This window comes from Rhea americana, unplaced genomic scaffold, assembly GCF_003343005.1.
Source record: "Rhea americana isolate MKP2758 unplaced genomic scaffold, rheAme1 scaffold_68, whole genome shotgun sequence".
NCBI classification, from domain to species: Eukaryota; Metazoa; Chordata; class Aves; order Rheiformes; family Rheidae; genus Rhea; species Rhea americana.
In genome coordinates, this window is record NW_028186845.1 from 3,030,088 (window position 1) to 3,054,494 (window position 24,407).

The 24,407-nt window shown below is 41.8% G+C and overlaps 2 protein-coding genes across 3 annotated transcripts in view; one reads left to right on the forward strand and one right to left on the reverse strand.

Moving 5' to 3' along the window:
* Positions 1–12,423, reverse strand: part of AACS (acetoacetyl-CoA synthetase) — a 46,614-nt gene extending 34,191 nt beyond the window's left edge. For both annotated transcript variants that reach the window (XM_085321045.1, XM_085321046.1), the window contains exons 1-4: positions 12,218–12,423; positions 9,164–9,267; positions 4,514–4,634; positions 1,452–1,565 (exon numbers count right to left, since the gene is read on the reverse strand). In XM_085321045.1, the coding sequence (XP_085177171.1) occupies positions 1,452–1,565; positions 4,514–4,634; positions 9,164–9,267; positions 12,218–12,335 (457 nt within the window). In that variant the 5' untranslated portion in view covers positions 12,336–12,423. The remainder of the gene's footprint in view (positions 1–1,451; positions 1,566–4,513; positions 4,635–9,163; positions 9,268–12,217) is intronic.
* A 5,485-nt stretch (positions 12,424–17,908) lies between these two features.
* BRI3BP (BRI3 binding protein) lies at positions 17,909–24,271 on the forward strand. The gene is made up of 3 exons (XM_085321053.1): positions 17,909–18,113; positions 18,930–19,032; positions 19,675–24,271. Exons 1-3 carry the CDS (start codon positions 17,916–17,918, stop codon positions 20,091–20,093), a joined length of 720 nt encoding a protein of 239 aa, XP_085177179.1. The 5' UTR covers positions 17,909–17,915; the 3' UTR covers positions 20,094–24,271.
* Positions 24,272–24,407: the final 136 nt, after the last annotated feature.

Here is a 24,407-nt window from a genome sequence, read left to right on the forward strand (position 1 = left end):
AAATGTTTATATAAATAACTGGACTGCTGTTAAAAAACAAACTATCAATTCCTTTCATATTGAAGTTCTCCCTAGATACCTGCTGCTGCAAAGTACAAATCTGTCAAAGCTAGGATTCCAGGATTCAGGGTCCAGGGCAACTACACAGCAGGTCAACTAATGGAGCTGATATGGGTTCACATGACTAGCAATTACAAGCAAGAGTCTCATCAGCCAGGGTAAGAGACATGAATAGGACCTGAAAGTGCACAGCTAAAATCCTATTCTTTAGGTGGAAGTATGTACTAACATGATGAATTTTCAATGGAAATTTGGAATTGTTAATATTTATAAGCACTTTTTTAAAATGTATAAATAAGGAGTATCTACAGTGTGCTATTTTAYGCATGTGATCCTTTTTAATATCAGCTATGCTTTTTAAAGTGATATGCAAAGAGGTAAGCCAGTTACCAAAACAGACAAGATTCAAGAGTCAGCCAACCTGCAGTTGTGCTAAGCAAAATACTGTCATTAACTAGAAGGAATTAAAAAAGTAGCACTATTAGCATAATTACTATCACTAGTGACGCCAACAAGTATTTCTGTAGTATAGTTGCTCCTTCTCTAGCTGCAGGGCACTCTGACATAGCATTAGAAATGCTTACAAAAAAAAAAAAAAAAAATGATGGCTCCAAATTTGTTGCCTTTTCTCCAAAACAGTATTTCTAATGTTTTTGATAAGAACAGTTCTAGAAATGCTAATCAGGACTGAATGGCACTTTAATCTGCACTTCAAAACACAAGAAGCTATTTTATCTACATGAGATTGTTAACTCACAATGAATGCTCCCAATTGACACAACTGCATCTGGTTCATACTTAAACATTAGTGTTCCATCTGTTTCTCTAGAGTACAATATTCTCCTCTATTTTTCTATTAAAATAGGCTTTGTGTATCAATGACTCATGCCAGAAAATAGACTCTAACCTGAGAAATAGTAAAGCAGGAAAGAATAGCAGATATCTATTCACACAAAGACACCAAAACTACAGCTGGAGTTGCTGATACCATCATGGGGCTGCAGGAACTTCAGCTTGCATATGGAACAAAATTGGGAACCATGATTCCCAATACAGCCCTCATTTGAGCTTGCCATACCTCATGAATCAAAGCTCAACTAGATAGAAAATCTCCATCATTCCTGCTTCTAACAGAGTACTTATAAAAGACTTCAGTGAAGAAACAAATGAAGTGCTCTCCTTCCCCCTCCAGGGCTTGAGGGCTTGCAGGCTAATTCAGCTTCCTTCCCTCTAAAAAGGTAATTCATACAAACAGAAATATGGCAGCACAAGAGCATTTTTTAAGAGTATTTTATGAAAGTATTCAATATTTGTTTCTATAACCTTGACTACTCAGTTGCATATTTCRAAGAAATTTCACCTGCTGTCCTTCAAAAAATAAAGTTACTCACCCACAACTCTGTCTCCTACTTCAACACCCATCTTCCTCATGGCTGCAGCATACAGAGCTACATCTTGCCTCAGTTCTTCAAAAGTAACCTTCAAAATTTCTTCTTTACCTTCCTCTGAGGGGAAAAAAAAAAGATTTACAAGTACAACCAATCAGAAATTACACATTGCAACCTAAGTAGTGGAATCTAGTACAAAAAAAAATCTAGAAGGAAAAGAATATGAAATAATTCTAGGGAAAAAGTTCCCTCAATTATATTTTTGGCTTTTTCTCTTAGGCTGTACTAAGCTTTTCTTTTTTAATAGGAATCCAGTATTAATCAGTAGTGTTGACTTAATAGACATGAGAACTTTTAAAGGCAGGAATGTACACTCCTGAAAATGCCTGCTGATGATTGGAGAAATGTGTGTTCTCAAAAGCACATTCATAATAAATAGATTGCACTTGCTGAGGCTGCTTTCTAACATGGAAAGAACCTCATTTTCCCTTGTTGCTCAGTCTTCTCCATCTCAGGAAGAAGCAGCAAGGTGTCAAGTTTAGATTTTAAGGCAAGTCACTTGAGTAGAGAAATCAGACTCATAGTTAAGGTCTCAGTTTCAGTATATACTTTTTAAAGATCTGTCTTTGCCAAGATATCACAAGGCATATACACCATACTGGACTACATTCATTTCTGAAGAGATCTTGCAGGGAGTTTCCATTTTTGTATTGTCAGATATTATGTAAGCTCTCAGTAAGTCACTAGCAAAAGAAAACAAATCTAGATGTTATGAAATGCAAAGTTTGCCATCTTAAAGGTCCATTCCTGTACTTCCTCAGTTTGCCTCCCACAAACCACTTGGCCCATCCTATTTCCAGTAACCAGCATCTCTCATAACACACACGCCAAGGACGCAGCAACAAATGCACTTCATWTGTCTTTCTAGATCAGCTACAATAAGAATAATTTCCTTGAACAGGGAATGTTATTTTTGTCTTTTGCATTAGATACACACCCAGGTAAATTTTGACCAACACAGAGCAACATAGCAGGTGATGATGAAGTAATGTAATGAGTAAATCATAGTTGCTGGAGTAGGGCCTATTTACAGATTGTGTTCCTACGGAACAACAGGAAACAAGACTGTGGAATGCTGTGCCATGGTTAAGGCCTCAGGAGAAGGGTACCTTATTGAAACAAAGATTCACAGTGGAAGCCAATAACCAGAAAATGGTTTAGGAAAGTTATATATGCTTTCCTGTGCTCTTTTACATTCCTGGAGTTGCTCACAGAATCATCCCTAGTAATTTCAGGAACCTGACACAGGTTCCTAAGCACTACTCTGACCTAGCAGCGAAGTTTTAAAAAACAATCCACACACCATACACTGACTTAAAAGAACTTAAGAAGATTAAACACAACAGAAGGTCAGAAAAAAAAAAAAAAAAAGCAGGTGGGCCTCTATTCACTACAGAGCAGTAAGTGTATTCATTCACTCTACCCAGGCATTGATTCAACTGGGAAATAATTGTTCCTGTTGATATTGTCTGTCCCCCATGATTATGCTACACGAGCAGTGAGTCTCCAGTATACCCAATGATGTCCTAACAAGAAACTATCTAAAGAGACAAAGTAATCATACCAAACTGGATAATCCACTAAGYTGCTAATGATTCCTTCAATAATATGGACAAGTATTTGAGAAACTCCACTGTTTTTCCAGGTGATGCATTTTAATTTTTAACATTTATCTGCGGACAACAGAAGTCAATCATGTCAATTCTATGTAAGTTTAGAGTCAGCTTACTGATAGGTGTTTGGCTTTCAACTATTGCGAAGGATTCTGTTTAGGAAAAACTCTGATGTATTAACTAATGAAGAAGAAAGATAGTTATTGTTTAAAGATCTTATAATTCAGAAGTGAAGAGTTGAAGCTCATCATTTTGAAGCCAGTTTTCTATTACAATCCTTATTTCTATCAGACTTTACCAGATTTCACCAAAACTGGGTCACACTCTCCCATCCTCTCTGAACTGAGAGTTGATTTTACATATATGATCAGAAAGCTTTATTTTAATACCCCAAGCAGTAAAATGCAACTGGTATGTTTTCTTTTTCCAGAACTAAGCTTACAATGTACTGCCTCACACTGCTTCATTTAATAACTATCAAAGCTGTTGTCCATACCCCACAAGTCAGAAAACAAGATTTAATACCCATGCAATCAATCCATAGTTTTGTATAATTTTCTCTGCTAATGAGCTTTAAGGCTGCTTTGTTTATTATTAAGCTGAGAAAGATTAGGTCCAGCTAAAGAACATCTCCAAGCAATTCAGTGAGAAGGCACTCAGATGCACCTGCCCAGAAGCTAAAACCATCTAACAGAACCAAGAACCATTTTAAAAAGTTACAAATGTCAGCAAGTATTGGAATGGTCTTCATTAACTTCACTATCCTCATACTATACTGAAACTTTGATTTTTCTGGACTTAATATCTTCCTTCATACAACAAAAAAATTAAGGCTGAAGTTTAATGCTTCAGAAAAGCAAAATTTTGACTCTCCCATGCATGCAACTTCTTCCTTTCAGGACTGGCAAAAAGGAGCTAATTCCTACCCATGCTATATGTATTCCTTAGCATTCCTTACATGTATATATTCCTTGTGTATTCCTTTTAAGTTCTTAAANAAAAAAAAAAAAAAAAAAAAAAAAAAAAAGCTTCCTGAAGACAAGCATTAGGCAAGTGAATGACAAACATGAACTAGCAGCTCAAATAACAAGTGATGCTAAACACAGCATGACTTCCACTACCTTCATGCAGTTAAGCACATTTTTGTAGAAAGACATCTGATTTACATTGCCAAGAACTTTTCAGAACAAGATAATTATATTCCTGGACCATATTTCACCTTATTTTGAGGACTGGGATCACAGATTTTGTAGAGCTGACAGCTTTATTCTTCTCTTTTCTCTTCATCCAAAGCCAGTTTRTTTCAAGGTTTCAGAAAAGGCAGAGCTGTTTTCAAAGTCACAGGACTTAGCCTTAGAAATAAACACCATAAAGTTACTAGTTAATACTTACTTGCTGCATAAAGTGCAATCTTGTCATTCTCCTTGTGTTTTAAGAGATTTTCTGCGTAGTTCAGACGGCTACCTTTAAACCATTCTGGGACATCTGCAATACTTCTAGATGTATCAACCACCTGAAAAAAAGAAATGATACATTTCTAGAAAACTGTAACATCATTTCCTTTTTCAGAGCATCATACAGATACTAGCTACTTAATTTCATATTCTTAACACACTCCATTAGGCAAGAACCGTCTCCCCCAGTACGTGGATGGCAAACAGACAATGGATCCCGGGAAGATTAACAGTCTGTAAACTCTGACAAGCAAAGTCATGATTAAAATCAGACTGAAAGTTCCTAGTTCTGCTTTCAGAACAGCCTTAAATATGCAAGTGAACCAAGTCAGTAAAGCCTGACTGCAAAACACAGACAAGCCACAGCACATGTCAGAGTTTCGGTTCTGGGATCATCTCGAGCAGGGACTTCACTACAGCATACTGCTGCTCTCTACCAGGCCATACAGGCCAGCTTTCCCTTAAGAAAGCCAAAGCATGAAAGGCGAGAGCCTCCAGTTTTGCCCCAACACAAGCCACAAAGTACAGAAACCAGCACCAGCAGCTTCAGCAATGGTAACTCAAACAAGGCATGGGCTAAATTAGTGACCTGTACAATCATACATAACCACAAGTTTTGATCGTTTTTATTCTAGTTCTCCATTTTAAGTTGCAATAAACAAAAGACAGCAAAGCTTCATCCACAGTACAAAAGCACTACTATAGCCTCTACAACTAACAAGTGTACTATAAAATATCAGAGTGCATGTTACTACCATTGTCAATATACTCTTTTCTAAAAGGAGAGTATAACTTGATAAATGTATAGTAAATAATTTACCATTTAGGACTCCAAAACTTAAGAATTAAGTACAGTGAAAAGTAATTACAAAAATAAGTTCAGTTGAAACAACTTTTCCCACCATCACAACCTAATTAATACTCCCAATGAGAACTAAATTACTCTCAGTAAGTCACATTTAGGAATGTACCTTTAATAACAGTAATAGGAAGAGACTCAGTATAATTCAAAGGTTTGTATCCTCCATCCTAAATGCCCCAGTGCTTAGACACAGCTACCTGGCAGCACATGTACTCTGCAATCTTTAAATGGAAAGTTTATTTTATAGCTGTGTTTGAAACCTTAAGCTTACACCCTCAGGTTTTAGAGCATGAGCTGCATGAGCCAAGTATAACACTCTTCTAGAAGCCAGATAACTCAGAAAATTTCATCCAAAACAATGTTCTTGTACTTTGAAATGTACAGTATGTATCACCAGAGGCAACTCTAAAATTGATGTTTTTAGACAAAGTTAAAGCTTATRTGGGAACTATTACTTTATTTCAAGTGTATTTCCTAAAAATGAAAATGTCAAGTAAATCTGTGCTGATGAAAGTTAGCCAGAACTGAACTAGCATAATGCTTACACAACTCAGCCTAGGTCGCAGAAAATTTTTATAGCAATATACCACTCCAATAATTAGAATTCTTTAAAASAGACCTTCACTGCTGACTTCCTCAGCTTTAACAAAAGCAAAAAAGTTTAAGTTTTTCCCAAGGCAAAGTCTATTATAGCTCTAATTTTCCCTGAAGCTAAATGTCCCTTCCAAGAGCTCCTTACAAGATCCACCTACTTGATGCTTCATTTTCCTACTACCCAGGAATTCTAGTTAGTTCCAATATCACTTTGGTGTTCATTATATGAACAGGTCTCTCCTTGTTCTTGGCAAGCAACAGAAACCTCAAGGTCCACTAGTGATTTAGCAGATCATTCCTAGTTCCAAAAAGGGTACAAAACACACAAGCTTTTCACTCAAGACTTCAGAGCCCAACAGTGCTCATAGAAAGGGAAAGAACTGCCACCAACAGTAGCATTGCCGATAACGTGAGTCTCATTAAATGAGCAGGGCTTCCCTCCCACTCACAGCAGTGCTGAGCCATACAAGGCCAGTTTCTGTGGTTACAAGAACATGCCAGGTTATCAGCTGCACTCCTATGCCACCACCTGCTGTTCTGCAMCTGTTCTTCACAGCAGCTGACCAGACAGTGACCACTTCCCCAGTCTCACTAGCTAGCAATAAGCAACTCATGTTAATCAAAAGTACCCTTTATCATATCTACTGCATGTTTTTAAGCAATTTCCTGTACAACTACTACTGGATAGTAGTAGTGTCTGCTATTAACACACATTATCATGTCATTGAAAGCTTGTGCTTACCTTTGGCACTACTGTAAGCACAGACTATACCTTTGAGAATGTCTGTCTTTCATATGAACGGTAAAATTCAATCTCTATGTTGATTTGTGCTGCATGTAATGTTTTGTATGTGCTGGAACAAAATTGAATACCTCATGAAGAATTAAGGGGATCTGACACTATCCAAATACTCAAAGCAGCCCTCCTGCTCCCTAAATATCCCACAAGATGAAAGCTCTCAGGTGCATTTCAGAAATAAAGCACAGGTTTAGGCTGTATTGTAGGCAAGCAGCTACTTGTAACTTGACACAGCAGGTGACCATGCTGTCACACCAGGATAGCTTTATATGCTGTACCTTTGCTCTTTTCAGAAGAGACATGGGTCTCTATTGCTATAGAGCTACATTAGCATGAATAAAGAGCATGCTGAATGCCTTCACTAAGTTTAGATTAATTGCTGGCTATTTCACCTGAGAAAACCATCCATCTCAGCAGAAGCACTTTCCAAAAATGGGAAAGCTGCTGCTGTTCCAATTTACAGGCTTTGTGTGCCTACAGAGCTCCTGAAGGAAAAGTCTTTCCACTGTCTCCAAACTGAGACTGATGTAGAAGCTCATATTACATAACTGCAGTTATCAGTACTTCAAGATTCTGACTGGTAAAAGCAGAGATGTTTCACTGGTTAGGAATGAGACAGTCAAATCTGATTCACGAGAACTTTATTCTCTCCAAAGCATAATGCTTGCTGATAAACAGCAGGGATAGAGTTGTAGGAAGCTTCAAACTCTTCAGCTCTTCACTCACAGAAGAGTTACTGCAGCCAGCCTTTCTTCCTGACATCCACAAGAAATGAATCAATAGCAAGGATTTTCATTACCAATTGCATCTTCTAGGCTCAAGAGAGCTTGAGCTAAACCTTGAAGCTGATACTTATGAAACTTCTTGTTAAACTCTACCTTGCCCTTAGCGTCTGTATTGAAGTAATGGACAAAGTACTGCAGAAGAGTATCATCAACTACCCCTTGTTCTATGGTCTCAATSACAACCATGCCCTTTTCTGTGAGCTTCAACACCTGCCCCCAACCTGTTTCTTCCACATCAGCTCTAGTTAAAACCTTCCTAGGCACACCTCTGTTCTTGCTTCTCACCCTCAGGTTTACTTTGGCCACTACTGTCTRGCTTAGTCTCCCTTCAAATTGTCCAGTCACTGAATATGCCAACAGTGGTATCTKTAAGGACAGACTGCCTGAAATGCCCATCCTGTAAGACAAGAGAACAATTAGTATTACTCACTGTTCAGTTTGCTCAGTACAGATACAGGCATGGAAAATAATTGCTCTGAACTGCTTGATCAGGATAATTTAACAGTACAGAACATAAGACACGAAAGTATCCCAAATCCAAACTGGCCAGACTTTGAACAACTATAGAAGAAATTATGAAAAGGACTAGGAAAGTATTACAGCTAGACTACATACTTCAAGAAGCAGGCCAGTTCTTGCATTCTTGCTGATTTTTMTCAGAAATATTGTCTCACATCTAAGCATGCAATTTCATGGCAGGAGTTACAAGGGAAGAAACTGCTAATCAAATCATTCAATACAGGTTTACAAAATAAGAGCCAATTAATCTTACCAGTTTTCCCCTGCAGAACTGCTGGTACTCCAAGTGTTCTCAGAATAGATAGCCTTCAGGGATTAAGAACAAGTTCAGACCCCTCTCCACTAAGCCCCAGCAGGGCTCCTATGTATCAAGCTTTTTGAAGTGATTTTCCATCTGAATTGAACAACCACAGGTTACTACCGATATTCCACGCCAAGAGTGTGAGAATTCCAGCTTTGCCCTCCATTTGGAAGGCCAAGTCATCTTYACCTCAGTGTTCTGTAACATGGTCTGGTATTCCAGTTATATCCAGCCACCATCATTCCCTCAGAGATATTTCAAGCCTACATCTTAAGACTTCCAGAACCAGTTCCATAAAACTGGAGTGGAACAGGTGTCCTGATCAGGTAAGCTAGATCAAGGAACATAAGCACAAACTTGACTGCCTGCCAGCACTCCTGAAGCAGAATGATATACCACCATCATAAGCAAAGAGAAGGTAGTATCAGAAGAGTCCTCACAAAAGCAGCCAGAGGACTGCCAGGGTATTTGAGAGTCTAGGCCAAGGATACTACAGTGAGAACTGYTCTAAGACCATGCATCTTAATTTCACTGCACAAATGCATCAGCAATAGAACACTACAATCCACTACACAAGGAAGTCCAGGACTGTACAAATGAAGGGTTCTTAGCGTTACCTGCACAAGCGCTTACTCAGTAGTGGTTTAGAAGATTCCAGAAACAGGTCAAAAAAATGACTATAAAAGTCTCAGTGCAGGCAATTGTTTCAAACACAAATACTGACTTACCTCATCATACAGGCGAGAGCATACAATGCCACTGAACTTCCAGAATTCTGCCCAGAAGTCTGAGAAAAATTCCACTGACCATTGGTATAAGTCATTGTAGTTGGCTAGAATCAATAGATAAGTATTAGTATAACACAGAATTACTAGTATAACACAGAATTACAAGTCAGACAGCAAACTAGTTAGGGATGYCACAGTTCAAGAACTGTAACTGACAACAGCCAGGAAGATCATGATTACAATCACTTCTGCTCATGCCAAGTGACTACAGCATCAGAAACATCGTATCTGAACTCCTGAACAGATGGTGTCATTCCACTCAACTGCTTTACAAGCTGTTAGCCAGTACGCTGAGAAAGACTTTTCCTAATAGATCTGCAGAACATCTATCTTCCCTCACCAAAATTCAACAGCTAGACAGCAGAACAGACTCCTGCTCACTGGCAACACCTCCGCTCCCTATCACATCAATGACATTTTAATACCCTACAAGAACAAGTGTCCCATGTCCCTGACAGTGGGCACATTTGCTGTCTAGTTCTAGTCTAGAACCAAAGACCTCTGTTGACAGCATAGTAGCATGGAGAATAGTTTCACTTATTAGCCAGCCATAAGAYTGGCAGCACCACCATGACACAAGCATTATTCTTTGTGAAATAAGAGGTCTGACAAATTGCAGCTTACCTCTTTAAGCTAAAACTACATGAATGTCAGGTGAAACAAAATGATGTTATCTAGCTAGATATTACATTCAAGAGGTGGCATCAGGAATGTTGAAATGATCAGTTTAAGTTTTACATGATCACGAAACATATACAATAACCTGAGAAATGCACACAATCTAAGATCTAAACAAATACTGAAATTCAGACATTAAAGTAGTTCTGGGAATGAACAGTTGAAGCATCTTATCAGCCTAACAGGAGATATTCATGTYGTCCATGTTGTCTGATGCTGCGTCAATAGCCACACTAAATATGAATATCCACCATTAGTGGCAGAGTAGCACATCTCCTGGTCTGCTAATTGCATTTCCTAGTCAATGCTTTTAGCTAAGCCACTTGAAGTCATTTTCTCCAGTTATCTTTGGTTTGTCATCCTGTTATCCAACTGTTTCAGAAATCATCTTTTGTCCTCTTCCTACAGGCAGGCAGGCCATCCTCCAGCTTTAAATAAAAAGAATAAGAGATTGAGACCCTCCATATTATTATTCACCCCCAGTCGCTACAAGTGCCTCCCTACCCAGTCTGTCCTTGTCACATCTTATTCTGAGGTTTAATCTCAGCCTCCATCAGTTTAATACTCCACCCAAGTTGCTCTTCATTTGTACATCGCACAAACTGGTATGGGTACAAGACTCCCCTAAAGCTAACTTCAATTTTGTCTCCTCCTTCAAAAACCAATTACAGAACACGCTCTGAACCATTTGTTAACTGCTAAAAGCTACAGCCACCACTAGTTTAGTTTTACAATATGAAAATAGCTTGTTCTGTCTTGTCTATACAGTTTGTCCCCAAATAAGCTTTAGCATACAAGTCCCTCAGGGCACAGACCTGTTATTTATCAATGAAACACTGCATGTCATTGCTACATTTTCAGGGTTGGACAGAGCCATGCTGGTAAAGCATTTGTATTGCCCTTAGATCTTCTCAGTAAGTCCATAACTTGATATTACATAAGAATCTATTCTTTCCTTCTAAATAGGACACAGACCAGTGATCATCAGTTCAAAGCTAGTAGGAGTGAACAAAGATTTCTATATGCACACAGGAATCCACTCATGAATGCACATAGCCACATTTAAATGGGGTGAAGAAACAGTTCTGATTGTTTCAGCTATAAATATGGGTGGCTCATCTGAAACAGCATTCAATCTTAATCACATGAGTGCAAACTACATGACATTTGTATTTGAAAGTCTAAAATCYTGCAGTAACTTGCTTCCTATGTAGCAGAGCTCTTAGGCTCTACACATTTGACTGTTCAAGTGAGAAGTTYCCCAGCAGTCAAACTAATGACCCAGCAGAACTTGAGATGGAAGTAAGATCAAGGTGAAACTCATTTTYCAATCATGAATTGCTAGAAATGTCACATAAGTTGCTAATACTCCAAAGCACCTTGACTTAGAGCAGATACCATATATATTGACTGACAAGCCTACCAAGCCACTYACAAGCTACTCCCACCATCATCCATCCTAAGGGAGAACAAATTAGGAAGACAAGAATGCAAAATACTTTGGACATAAACACTTAGCACAGATAGCATAAAGCAAGCTAGTCAGAACTAGGTGGTCAGAGTCCCATATGCATTCACATCTGATTCAGGGGGTCAGAGAGCTCACATAACTAACAACTGATTCCTGACCACCTGGATACACTGCTTACAGTTAGCAGTCACTGACATCTTAATTTGGGTAGTAAGACACTCCTGGAAGGAGTCTACCCCAATCACCCTGTTCAAAGCAGGATGAAATTCAAAGCCATGGGATGATTAAGGTAACTCTTGACAACTGCACATCTGTTCACAGCCAGGTATGTATTTCWGAATTAATACAAAACAAAGCTTGAAGCACCATAGCTTGAGCAGATCCAGAGAAAAAAAACAAACATGGTTCCCATCCCTAAACCAACTGACACCTCATTTTCTAGTTCCCAGCATGGAGTCAGGGGTAAATTAAGCAGCCATTTCCAGAACACGAAGATGAAATCACAAGCACAGCCTCAACCCAAGCCTCTGCCGCCCCGTCTGGGGAAGGCAACGGCGCCGCGCACACCTGGGCCTTCTGGCCACGACCGGGGCGGGCCCAGGCGCCCAGCCACCGCCGCGGAGCCCTGCCGGCCGGGCCGGGGCCGCGCCCACAGCCCGCCCGGCCCCAGCGGCGGCGAGGGCCGCTCGGCGGGACGCGGCGCTGGAGGCCTCCGGGCGCAGCATCACGCCGCAGGCTGGAGCCCCCGGGCGCTGCCGGGGCGGGGGGAGACGGGCCGCCCACGGCCCCCCACCCGCGGTGCGCGGAGCGGCCGAGACCGCCGGCACAGCCCCCCCCGCGCTCACCCAGGCGGAGCCCGCAGCTGCCGGCCACGGCGGCGCGGAACCGGTCCATGCGGGTGTTGCGCTTGGTGTCCGGCTCCCACATCACCTGCGACTCCATGATCTCGGGCTCCCGGGACATGGCGACAGCGAGCGCCGCGCACAACCGCCACCCGCCCGCGCCCACCGCCCTCACTGCGGGCCCCTCCGCCGGGCGCGGCCCTTTAAGGGGCGGCGAGCCCTAGCACTCCCGCCCCCTCTCCCCCCTCCGGCCGTAACCTTCCGCCGCAGAGAAAGGAGTGCGGGGCGCCGCGCCGCGCCCCCGCCCCGCCGCCGCCGCCGCGCCGACAGCCGCGAGCTGCCGCTCGGGTCCCTGCCGCTCCGAAAGGTCACTGAACGCTGTGTCCAGAGGGGAGSAACCTGCACTTCACAGTTTTCAAAGAGATCCTTGCAAAATTATCACAGCTTGTTGACTTTTTTTGGTTTGTTCTTTCTTTTTAGAGAGATTTGAMGAAATCTCTGCTAATAATGACCCAATAATGAAGCAAGAAGCATATTACTCCATATCTTCGGTTTCTCACTATCCCAGTTAAATTTTTGGAATGCTCTCTGCCTACACATGTGCCTCCTCGAATTAAAATTGCCTGCTTTTCTGCTTTCAGAATGTTAGCTCTTCCTGCTGCTGACAATCAGTATATTGCAACGGCCAGTTTTAGCCAAGAAGTACCAAATAATATTGCCCAAGAAACTGTGCTATTTATGTAACTGATACTTGCAAGGTCATGATTTCCACCGTGATTCCTAGAAGCCTTGAAAAATAATGTGAATCCGATGGCAAATCAGCATCACGATACGTAYGATTGTACGAGCATATAGTATAAATGAGAAAGTAAAATATACGGAGACGACAGCACACTGAATGTACACTTCACAGAAATTTTTAATGCTACTGGAATACAAGAGCTTTCTTAAATTTGAAGGTCATAGGAACGTAATTTGGACAGTCCTCCAATTCTTCATTTTCCCCGAGAAATATCCTTYCTATATGACATTTTCTACTAAGTCTCTGCAGAGCCAAGAGTACAGAGAGAGGCTGCAGGTGGAATCGGGTCACTGCACCGACGCTCAGAGGTCACTGCACGTATAAATCCAGTCGCAGAGGCAGACTGCCAAAGCCGGAGATAGATGAGGAACGCAGGAGCGGCCCCTCGGCGCACAGACCCCAGGAACTTCGCGGACACGGCCCCATCCCAGCACTGCCAGCCCTCRGCTTGTTCCCCGCAGGGTTTACGGCCTGTCCTGCTCAGGGTTTTGGTCAGGTTTTCCACAGTTCTCCAAGAACTAAGCCACCCGGCGGGTTATTTCAGGGCTGCCGAGCCGCCAGGCCCCGTTACGTGCGGCCCCGCCGGCGGCGGCCCCGGGCACCCGCGGCCCGGGCGCTTCCCCCATCCCCTCCCGTGAGGCGGGAAGGGCCCCGCCGCCGCTGCGGACGGATCCGCGCCGCGCGCCGCGGCTGCCTGCCCGCGCGCCGCCCCATTGGCTGAGCCGCGCCTGGCCCCACATCAGCCCAGAGCCCGCTCTCCTCACGGCTAGGCTGGCCGCGCAAGAGCTGACGCGGGAAGCGGCCAATCGGCGGAGAGGTTTTGGGAGCGCTATTCCCTGTAGGCCAATGAGCGGCCGCGGCAGGAGGAGGTGCGCCCAATCGGAGGGCAGATCTCAGCCTGCCCGTCGGGAGCGGCGGCGGCGCGGGCGGTGTTTGCTCCACAGGTGTGAGGGTGCCCGAAGGTGTCGTGGCAGCTCCGTGATGCCAATTAAACACATCATCCCYTTTAAGACCCGTGTCAGACCAGCAGCCTTCTGACACCCCAAAGCAACGGTTACATTAAGGAAAAATAAAACGCAGACAAATCACCTGAGAAGGGACCCAAATACCTCACTGAGCTGTAGTTTAAAACGAACTGACCCACATAATGTTCAAGGAGACACACTGGGAATTTGATGGTACAATTTGTGCTTTTAGGAAAGCTTGACAGTGAGCTGTTAAATTACTAGCAGCAGTTTTACCCTTACATCCTTATTTATAATCTTGTCTTCCTCCCAAGTTCATCACCTGATTCCACTTTTGCTCTATCCAAAAATTATTTCAAAATCGGCTTTAGAAAATAAATATATTTTTAGAAAGGAAATTAAATAAGCATCTCAAAAKAATGTGGGCAATGAAAGAACTGCAGCAACTACAGAATACAGGTTGGAAAGTAGATCAGAATAACTGCAGAAAAACAGCCTGAATAAGATTAACTGGAATTCACTGTTTTTCAGATCCTTTTTAATCYTCATTTTGTACCTAATATTTGTAATAATAGGTTACAAATAAAAATCATGKTTTTTTTTTTCTGGACTAGATTAAGGGCCTTTCAAAGGACACTTCAGAAATTATTAACAATAATGATGATAGCACCATCTCATTTGTGGTCTAAGAGGTAATTAACCTGTAGTCAGCCTGTGAGATGAAAACAAATGATAAAATGCATGGACCTGTGAGGTAAAAGCTGTGTGATAATACCTCATGGCAGTCTATGCCATATTCTGAGAGTTGACCATGATCCATTGATCCAAAACCTGGATTAGAAAATCTGAAGATTTAGAAAAGTTTTAGAAAACCCTATTCACAATAGCCATGAGCTGGTTTAAAAGTCTGTATAAGAATAAGAAACTTGTGGCTCATTTGACATGCTGGATCTCTGCAACCTCTAACTGGTGTCAGGAATCAAGTGCATTTGCAGAAAGGGAAGAAGAAAAACAGAAACAGTGACACAGAGCAAAACAAGCCTAACAGAGACAGCAACAAGACATGCAGAGAAAAGGGCTAAAAAGACAAGTGATCATAAAGAAATCAGGCCTGATGAGTTGAGGCTGCAATAGGGAGTTAAGATAGCAAAAATAAYGGACAGTGAGGTTAAGGACTGGTCCACAATAACACCATTTGGCTTTCTTAAAGGGTGTGCCAATCATTTTGAACATAAAGGAATCAAAATAAGAAGACTCTATGCTCTGATAAAACTTTCTTTTGATGGCTGGAAGACCTCATTTCATTTCAAATATTACTCAGAATGTTATTACATCTCCACATCTGAATAAGTCATTTAGTTTCTAGTTTAGATCAGAAAGCATAGAAGTGCAGTAGTACACCTCCAATAAGACCCTCAGCTGGGGATCKTTCTAGAAGCCACACAGCTGTCCTAATTAGACAGTTCAATGCAGTTAAAGAAATACTAAATTGATATTTCATGCCATGATGAAATGTATTATTTGAGCAGACATGATTTCATTTATGTAAACAAGAGAAAGGTGAACTACTGCATAATTTCATAAGAGCTGTGGATATGGAGAGACTAATTTACCTGAAATAGGCTCATTGAGACACATCAGGAAATCAATTAAATACCAGAGAAGACTCCCAAATTATCCTGACCTCATATGAAGGACAACCATGAGCACAGACTTCCAAAGGCARCCACTAAAATAGGCCTCCAAGCTTCTGTAAAGAATATGTAGAAAGAAACAACAAGCTCTTTGCAGAAATTATTATGAGAAGGAACCCACTATGGAGACTTGCATAGATACAGAAATAAAAAAAATCCAAAATTCCAGAAACAATGCCCACTGGATCAGAACCAGCACAAGGGGATTCAGAGAAGGCCATGCCAACTGGAAGTCAATCAAAAAAGTGTAACCGGTACTTGGAACAACACTCATGACACAGTGAATTACATTACGGTAGCGCTTCTGCACTTCAAGGTTCTTTACATGCACAAACTGCCCTAGAAGTGGACGCCTTACCAGAGGCTGGGAATTAATCATGGCATAACACTGAGATTATATAACTAGAAACCTCTTAAGAACCTCAAAAATACTTATCATTGATTGCCAAAATTGTTTTGTAAAACTATGAAACGGACTTCAGAATATACACAAGTATTAACACATCAGCAATTTCAAGGCCATCCTGTAAGAGACTGAAAGCACCAGGGCAAGACTTATAAAGATACAAAGCCTCAGCATCCTACTGAAATAAAAGAAGAGCCTAAGTACTTTCCTGGATCTGGGCCCAACTCCTTCAGGGCCAAGTATAAATATGCTAAAAGGTCTAGGCCAGTCTGCTAAATGTAAAAAGAAGCATTTTGGCCAGTCTAAAACTGGAGGATAAGACAATAACCAAGAAGTCTATATTCTACGTGTCTACTCGACTGCTTATCAACCAACTTCGGCCCCGCTATGAGGTTAAAACATCAAGAACACAGCATGCAAATTCAGGATTTCCCATGCCTTGAACATACTATTGGGCTATTTAGCAAATATATTCTGCCCCAGCTCACATCATCACTTGCTGCATAATCTACCCCTACAACCATGTTCATGCCTTCTCTAGCTCAGGCAAAAAAAAAAAAAAAAAAAAAAAAAGGCAAACAAAAAAACCCCAAAGATGAATCAAAGTGTGCCACAGAGGCAATAAAATGCTTTTCTAACTGATAGCATACTTACTTGCCTCACTCTGCTAACATCCTGGTTGGGTTTCGCTATGCAGAAGGAGCAGATAGTGTTATCTAACTTGCACTTCTCAGCTAGTTTTTTGTTGGTCTGTCTCCTCCAGAAAGAGCTGTACAAAAACTGCCAGAAGAGGGAGTCACACCATTAAATGTACTGAGTTTTTGGCATATGTGTCCGAGTGGAATTTTCTCAAGGGTAAAGGACACGAGAGGTGTTCAGGACCCCTCGATCCGAAGTTGCTGTTGCACGGAAAAGATCAGTATTGTTGTACAGTCGGATTGCGGCCTAGGCCATGAACCTGCGAACCTCACCGGGCTGCCCGGAGGGAACGGCGGGTCCTGGGTTCCCCACTTGCAGAGAGATGCCCGTGGAGCAAAGGCGGCCAGCAGCCGAGGGGAGTGATCCTTCCTCTCTGTTTGGCATTTTCGAGACCACACCTGGAGCAGTGTCAAGTTTTGGGCTCCCCGGTACGAGGAGGGTGTTGACATGTTGACGGGAGTCGCCAGGCCGGTGGTGGCCGGAGCCCAGGACCACGGAGAGGCAGGAGAACCGGGATGGTTTGGCCGGAGAGACTGAGGGSAAGACCTCCTCTGTGCCCGCAAACACCTGATCGCAGGACACGGAGAAAACAGAGAGAGGCKCTTCTAGGAGGTGCACYGTGATAGCGTGAGAGGTAACCGACACCAGYTGGAATCCAGGAAATCCCGATTAGRTGTGAGGATTTTTTTTTTACCAGGCGGATGGCTATAYAGTGGGMCAGGTTGCCCAGAGCGGTTGCGTGATCTCCATCCTTGGAGGTGTTTCAGAGTCAGCGGGACACAGCGCTGCTCCAACGGCCCCTGCTCTGCGCGGGGGGCTGCGCTGGGCGGCCTCGGGGCGCCCCTTCCCGCCGAAGTCACGATGCTGTGGCTCCAGCTCCGAGGATCAAGGGCCGCCTGAGGACTTCGAGCGTCTCCTGACTCGGGAACCTTCCGACCCGCTTTGGCGCTTGTACAACCGTATATACCGTACAGCCGTATATACCGTACACACCGCGCGCCATACCTGACCCGAAAGGGCGGGAAAGGGGGCGGTGCGAGCGCGGCCGCGGCGGCGCTTCCCCCGCGCGGCCGCCAGGGGGCGCCGCAACGGCGGCGCGGCGGGGCGCGGGGCGCAGAGCGCAGCGCGGGCGGCCATGGCGGCGGGGCGGCTGCCGGCGCTGCGGCTGCTGGCGCTGCTGGCCCTGCTGCTGGGCGGCGCGGCGCCGCGCGGCGCCTGGGCGGCGCGGGGCCGCGGCGCCGAGAAGCAGAACAGCCTCCGCCGCGCCGCCAGCGGCCTCTACCAGGGCGTCAGCGGCCTCTTCGGCGAGGACAACGTGCGGGCCCTGCAGAAGGTGAGGCGCCCGCCGCGCCCCCAGCCCCCGCCCGGGCGCCGGTTCTCCGCGGGGCCTGGCGGGCGCCGGCCCCGCCCTGCCCGCGCCTCGGAGGCCGCTTCCCCCTCGGCGCCGGGCTCGGCGCTGGACGCGCGGCCGCGGCGCTGTGAGAGGCCGTGTGGGGGGGGGGTGAAGAGAGGAAACGGGAAGCGAGGCTCGGCGCGGAGCAAACCGTTAAAAAAGAAAAAACAAACAAACCCCCCCAATACATCAATCAATAAATTGATGTATAATAGATAAAGCTGACTGGAGGGGGCGGGCGGGCCCTGGCACGGCGCTGCGGCTCCGCGCGGCCAGCGCGGTGCTAGCCCGGGCGGGCGGGTTCGCGTAAATCCACCTGCCGTGTTTCCTCCCGGCTGACGAGAGGAGGGATAAGTGTGGTCAAATTTACTTGCAGATGCATTTGGGGCGTTTGGACATGATGATGGGGGCGTCTCGCAGTTGCTCAGTAAAAGCGTGACCCTATAGAGCGCTTTACCAATGCCAACCACTAGTAAATAGTGTTTCCTTTAAACTTCAGAACAGTGGTAGGGCTGATAAAGTGCGTTTTWAAATCCCGTTAACATGTAAAGTTACACGTGAAACACCTAGAGTAGGGACCCATTGTACTGAGCAAATTTATGGTTCACATAGTTGGAAAAAAAATAAGGGCGTGTATTTTTCCTTTGGGGACTTCAAGATGTTCTGCAATTCTTGTTTTGTGAATTATAATTCTACTTATGACTATTAAATTTCAAAATGTATTTAATGATTTTTTTTCCCAATTTTATTTCTCAGTTTTTCTCAAGGTTGACTGAGAGGTTTGTGAATGGGGTGGATATATTAATGGACACTTTCTGGAAAATATGGACTGATCTGTTAGATGTTCTTGGAATTGATGGTAAGTGTGATGCTTGTTTATCCTTGAAGTATGTTGGTAGATAACAGTGATCAAAAGCATAGACTGAGCAGGAAAATAACTGCTTTGTCTAATTATGCTTTATAAAACATGTCTGCGGTAACTCTGTCCTCTTTATATGGCTTTAATTTTGCTCTTAGACTCCCAGGAGGACTAAACAACTATGCTGTTTCCGTATACGTATCTAAAGGATCTCTCTAAAATACATTACAGAGATYATTGCTGGTTTATTGCTGATCATCATTAAATGGCTGGAAATGGTCACGAAAGGGAAGTAAGGGAGGACTAGAAGAAGGAAAGGTATAATATGAGAGTCTTTAGAATACAGCTTTTTCAAAGAAAGATCCATGATACGAACTTTGACCTTACACCCTGTAGCAGCTTGTCTTTCCATTAAATATCTTTAACATCTCTAATTTAATGGAATTAATTCAACTGCAACATTAGAGATGAGCCATTGATTTGAAAAGGTACATCCAGAAATGGATGAACTAGTTTTAGCCCTTATTTTAGAAAACACAGCCACGCCACATGGCCATTTGGTAGCTGTGCTTGCATCTTTACCCTTGTCACCTTCACTGCTCTTATTAATATTTTATAAATTTTCCTTTTTTTTTTTTTCAGCCTCCAACTTGACTCATTATTTCAGCCCAGCAGCAATTGCCAACAACCCAACCCGTGCTCTTCTGTTGATTGGTGCCATTTTACTTGCCTATTGGTTTTTATCTCTCTTCCTTGGATTCTTCTTCTATCTCCTGCATATGATGTTTGGTCGCTTTTTCTGGATTGCAAGGGTTGCTCTTTTTACCCTCTCATGTGTGTACATCCTCCAGAAATATGAAGGTGATCCTGAACATGCAGTCCTGCCTCTCTGCTTTGTTGTAGCAGTTTATTTCATGACCGGGCCTGTTGGATTTTACTGGAGAAGAAACAGCAACAGCAGCCTTGAGGAGAAGATGGACCACCTTGATAGTCAGATCAGACTTCTGAATATACGTCTTTCTAGGGTGATTGAAAACCTGGACAGAGGCAGTGACCAATGAACCGACCCCTATAGACCACTGTACACCAGCTCTCTARAAAATTCCTAAGCACTGTCTCGTTTGAAGTTACAAAGCAGCAAAACATCACATGGTAAAAAGTGTGCAAAGTTAAAACTTTTCATCATGTGTAAGACTAATTTATCTAGATTATACACTCAGCCATTATACTTGTAAGGAAAAAAAATTAAAAGATTTCAGCTGTATATTCAGAGTTTTATCCAGTACTAGAATTTTCTCAGTAGATAAACACTTACTTTTACAAGCATTTAAAAACATCTTTTGTAAAGTTTTTATAAAAGCAGATTGAGTAGTCTTTCAAATATTGAAATTGAGCTCAACATATGCAAATTTGACGCTTAAAAATGTTAAAAAAAAAAAAAAAAACTCAAGCTACCAAACATTTCTATTGAGAAGTAACTGCTGTGGGTCCACATTTTGTTTTCAAAGTTGTGAATGTTTTTGTTTTGTGTTGGCTTATTTCATTGCCTTGAAGTTGCCTTTCATAGAGTATCATATGAAGAATTTTCTGGTATCCAAGCCAAAAAATTCACACCATAGCTTTTAATAGGAGTTGAGGAAGAAGAAAGATGTTGTGAATCTGAAGTCCTTAAATGCTGGTCTAATATGAAGAATTGATAAGCGTAGCTGTATTGTTTTATTTCATTGCTTTTTGTATCAAGAATTTTAACTTTGGTATTTGAAAGGAAATCTGTTTGAATAAACTGACCTGAAGGAAAGAGATATAATGTGGCAAATTATAGTTCGTATTTGATCTTCATAGTGAAGCATTTTCCAAGCATAAGTGCATAGGATAAAACATGTTTTTTTAGTCTCAGGACCCATGTACTTTCTCAAAAAAGGCAGCAGATAAAACACTTGCTGATGTATTGTTGCTTAAAGCTTTCTCAGGACCAATAAGCGGCAATAAATTATCTTCAGGAAGATCTGGATTTTTTTTTCCTAAAACTATAATAGTTTTGTAGGAGCATTTTGCTTCGAGTCTGTGTCCTCACTATATTGGGTTTTGGGGAAAGTGAGTCTCCTTATGAGAAGAGTATATTGAACAGTTGTATTCCAAAGTAAGGTTAGGGTTTTGAAACAAGTTTACTTTGAAGGATTCCATGTATTTGTAATGTTATAATTAACTAGCTTGGTAGACTATCACTGACTTTCTAAGGTTTGCTGAAATGCATTGAAACAAAGGTAACCTCAGGGAAGAAAATCTGATAGGTGAGTTAACTTAGTAACCTATTGCATTCAAGGATATGAATGGAGGCGAGTGGTGGTGGGAAAGCATGTAATACCTTAATAATGAGCACAGAACTGATACTGTGAGAAATAAAATGGGCCTCAGCTACAGAAATATGTTTTCCCTAATAATCTAAATGAATACAGAGAAACAGTTACAATAAAATCTAGTCTGTGATACAGACTGCAAAAAGCAAGGGGAATAAGTATGGATAAATAATCTATATGCTTTTGCTTCACCTGTGAATGCCTATTCTGGTGGGACTGGCCATGTGCAACTGTATACTGTTTGCCACTTGGTCTTGGACTTCTTGTCTTGTTGGGTAGAACTTCTGTTGGATGTGACACTTAATTGAATGTAACTTTGTGGAGAATTAATTTTTCTCTTTGTGCTGAAGTTTGAGAATCTTTCTAAAATGCATATTATTTGCCTAACCTCTTTTGGTCTGTATGTGACATTTGCACGAGTGATTATTTTAAAATCCATATTTATGGCCTTTGTTCCAAACTGTGATCCCTTAAGTTCAATGTAATAGTTTCATATGCAGTTGGCACTACTGTAATCCATTTTAATTTTTTATGTCATTTGTAAATTCCTTGGCCCTGTTTTTCAAGAAATACATGTTTGGAGTTGCAAAGTAGTTGCTTTTCATAAGTTAAAATCTTTTCCTAGAAACAGATAAGCACTGTCACAGAAATACTGTATTTAGTAAAGCTGAATATTCAAATTACAATATATTTCCTTTTTTGCAGCTCTTTTTCCATASTATTACAGAGTCTTCCCTATAATCTCTGTTTTTCTTCCTCTGTTGTGCTTGGAGGACTGGGCTAAACCACCCCCCTTGAAATTAGGAATTGATTAGCAAAGCTTGTACAGTCTTTAAGTGTTCTGCTAAATCTGAGGCCTGAGGACCAAAGCCTGCAAACCTTGCTCATGTAAGCGACTCCATTGACTTCAATAGGACTCTGTGCATGAGTCAGTTTTGCATAGATAGTATTTTATGTAATCCAATATTTAATGTTGAAATTAAGAATATTTGAACCGTTTATAAGTTATCTATTAAAGATTTATTTTAAAATATATAGCAATTAATTTAGATTATAGTTTTTCCCTGACACTTTAAGCGTATCATTTGAAAAAAATTTGCTTGAAAAAATATTTTTGTATTTACTTACATCCCATGTACAGCAAAATGTTATGTGAAGAACAGTATATATAAAATTGGATATTTTTAAACAGTATTTTAAACCCAGCACTCAGTTTTCACAGTAGTAAAATTCAAAAATAGTGGTGTTTTTTTTTTTTTGGTAAGCACAATAATCTTTGATAAATATACTTAAAAAAAATGCTATGTGTTTTTAAACATGCAYTGTAGTGAAAACGCTTTAGGGACTTAAATATGGTATTGTATTTGATCTCTTTCAAGTTACTTTTGTAAATACCTTTTACAAATATTTTCCATACAAAATCATCTGGTTTATCCATCAAGTTTTTTGCTCTGCTTTGTAGAACTCATTCCAGTGAAAGTGGTAGCACTGCTTTTATATTGCCATTGATAGAGCATCTTAAATTAATTCAGAGATGTGCAGGTATCAATGTTTGACACGTGGGTAAACTGAGGCACAGAATTTGACAGATTTGCCCAGGACCATGCAGCAAGTGGCAGAAATGGGAATAAAACCCAGATCTCTCAGGTCTGAGACCTTTGCTCTAACSCCTAGACCGCTTATCCAAGGGTGGGTGCTGGTACCTATGCATTCCTCTAATCGTCTGTTTTCCTTTGCATCTGATCTGGTGCAAGTGACTTTAAAAGAGGTATGGGTTATCTGAGGTGCGGTTATATGTGTGTAAATAAACTAAATCTGTTTAAATCTGATCCAAAGGCTGATAATCTTGAACTGCTCCTGTTTATCCTCCCATTCTCAGCACCTACTTGAAGGAATGTCACCTTATTACAGTGGTTGACATAATTGTTTAAGATGGACTTCAAACTGTCTGATATCGGAGATTTCAGGAAGGTCTTAAGTATTTTTAGCTTCATGCTTTAAGACCTCATATTGGAAACCACTGTAGGACTATGTATTCATTGACATTTTTGCAAAACTACTTACATTTGTAGCAACTTCTCTGAAAGTACACACCTCACCTGTATAGGCAACTGAGCTGTTGTAATAAGAWTGTAATGCTTTTAAAAGTGGTATTGGATGTCAGAGTACAATGTATAAAATCTGGTGTAATTCAATGCTGTACTTAATAGTGCGTCCTTCAAATTGTGATTTGCTTGTAAAGATTTGTTGCATAGTTAATGTGGAAAATAGACCAGTATAAATCTTAGCTCTTTGATGGTGTAGAAGTTTTTAAGTGTGATATGCCTCACATACTGATCTGTATTTGGCAGCTAATGACGTAAATGACCGTAAGTTCTCTTTGTCTGGGTTGGAAAATAAAAGATTTTATTGTATCCGCATGTATTTTAAACTTTTGGATAATTCCATCGAACTGTGATGACAGCACATTAACGATGGATCTTCTTTTTAATCAGAAGTTATATTTGCTATGGTAGCACTCGTTATCAGCACTGATTTAGTGATTTCACATCCTGTTTTGTACATCAGATTTCAAGATTATAGTGTGTAAGTTTGTACAATTGTTGTGTTCCTGTAAAAATAAYGCGGTCTGAAGAAATGGTGTATGTATACTTTTAACATATGATCCTTATGGAAATATTAGATTCTACTGATAAATATTAAGTAGTTACAAATATATCGAACTTATTTTTACAGAGCTCTACATGCCTTTATTTATTACTTATCCGACCACCAAATCAATGTACGATGTAGTTAAATAGTTGTAGACCAGTTTCACCAATCGACTATGGTATTGTGACAAAGCTTAAAATAAACGTTTACTGAGACGTTGCACTGAGAAATGAAGCGCGTCGAGGCCTTCGCTCCGGGTCGGGCGGCCGCCGCGCGCCGCCTCACGGGCCGCCGGCGCGGCGCCTCTTTTGGCGCCAAAACGCGGCCGCCTCAGGGAGGCGCCCTGGGAGAGGGGGGCGGGGCATC

What these genes read in the sequence shown, in the direction of transcription:
- BRI3BP (XM_085321053.1), top strand. Translation starts at nt 17,916, where the DNA reads ATGGCGGCGGGGCGGCTGCCGGCGCTGCGGCTGCTGGCGCTGCTGGCC. An exon ending in ACGTGCGGGCCCTGCAGAAG is followed by an intron (nt 18,114 to 18,929) that starts GTGAGGCGCCCG and finishes TTTATTTCTCAG; the next exon opens with TTTTTCTCAAGGTTGACTGA. An exon ending in AGATGTTCTTGGAATTGATG is followed by an intron (nt 19,033 to 19,674) that starts GTAAGTGTGATG and finishes TTTTTTTTTCAG; the next exon opens with CCTCCAACTTGACTCATTAT.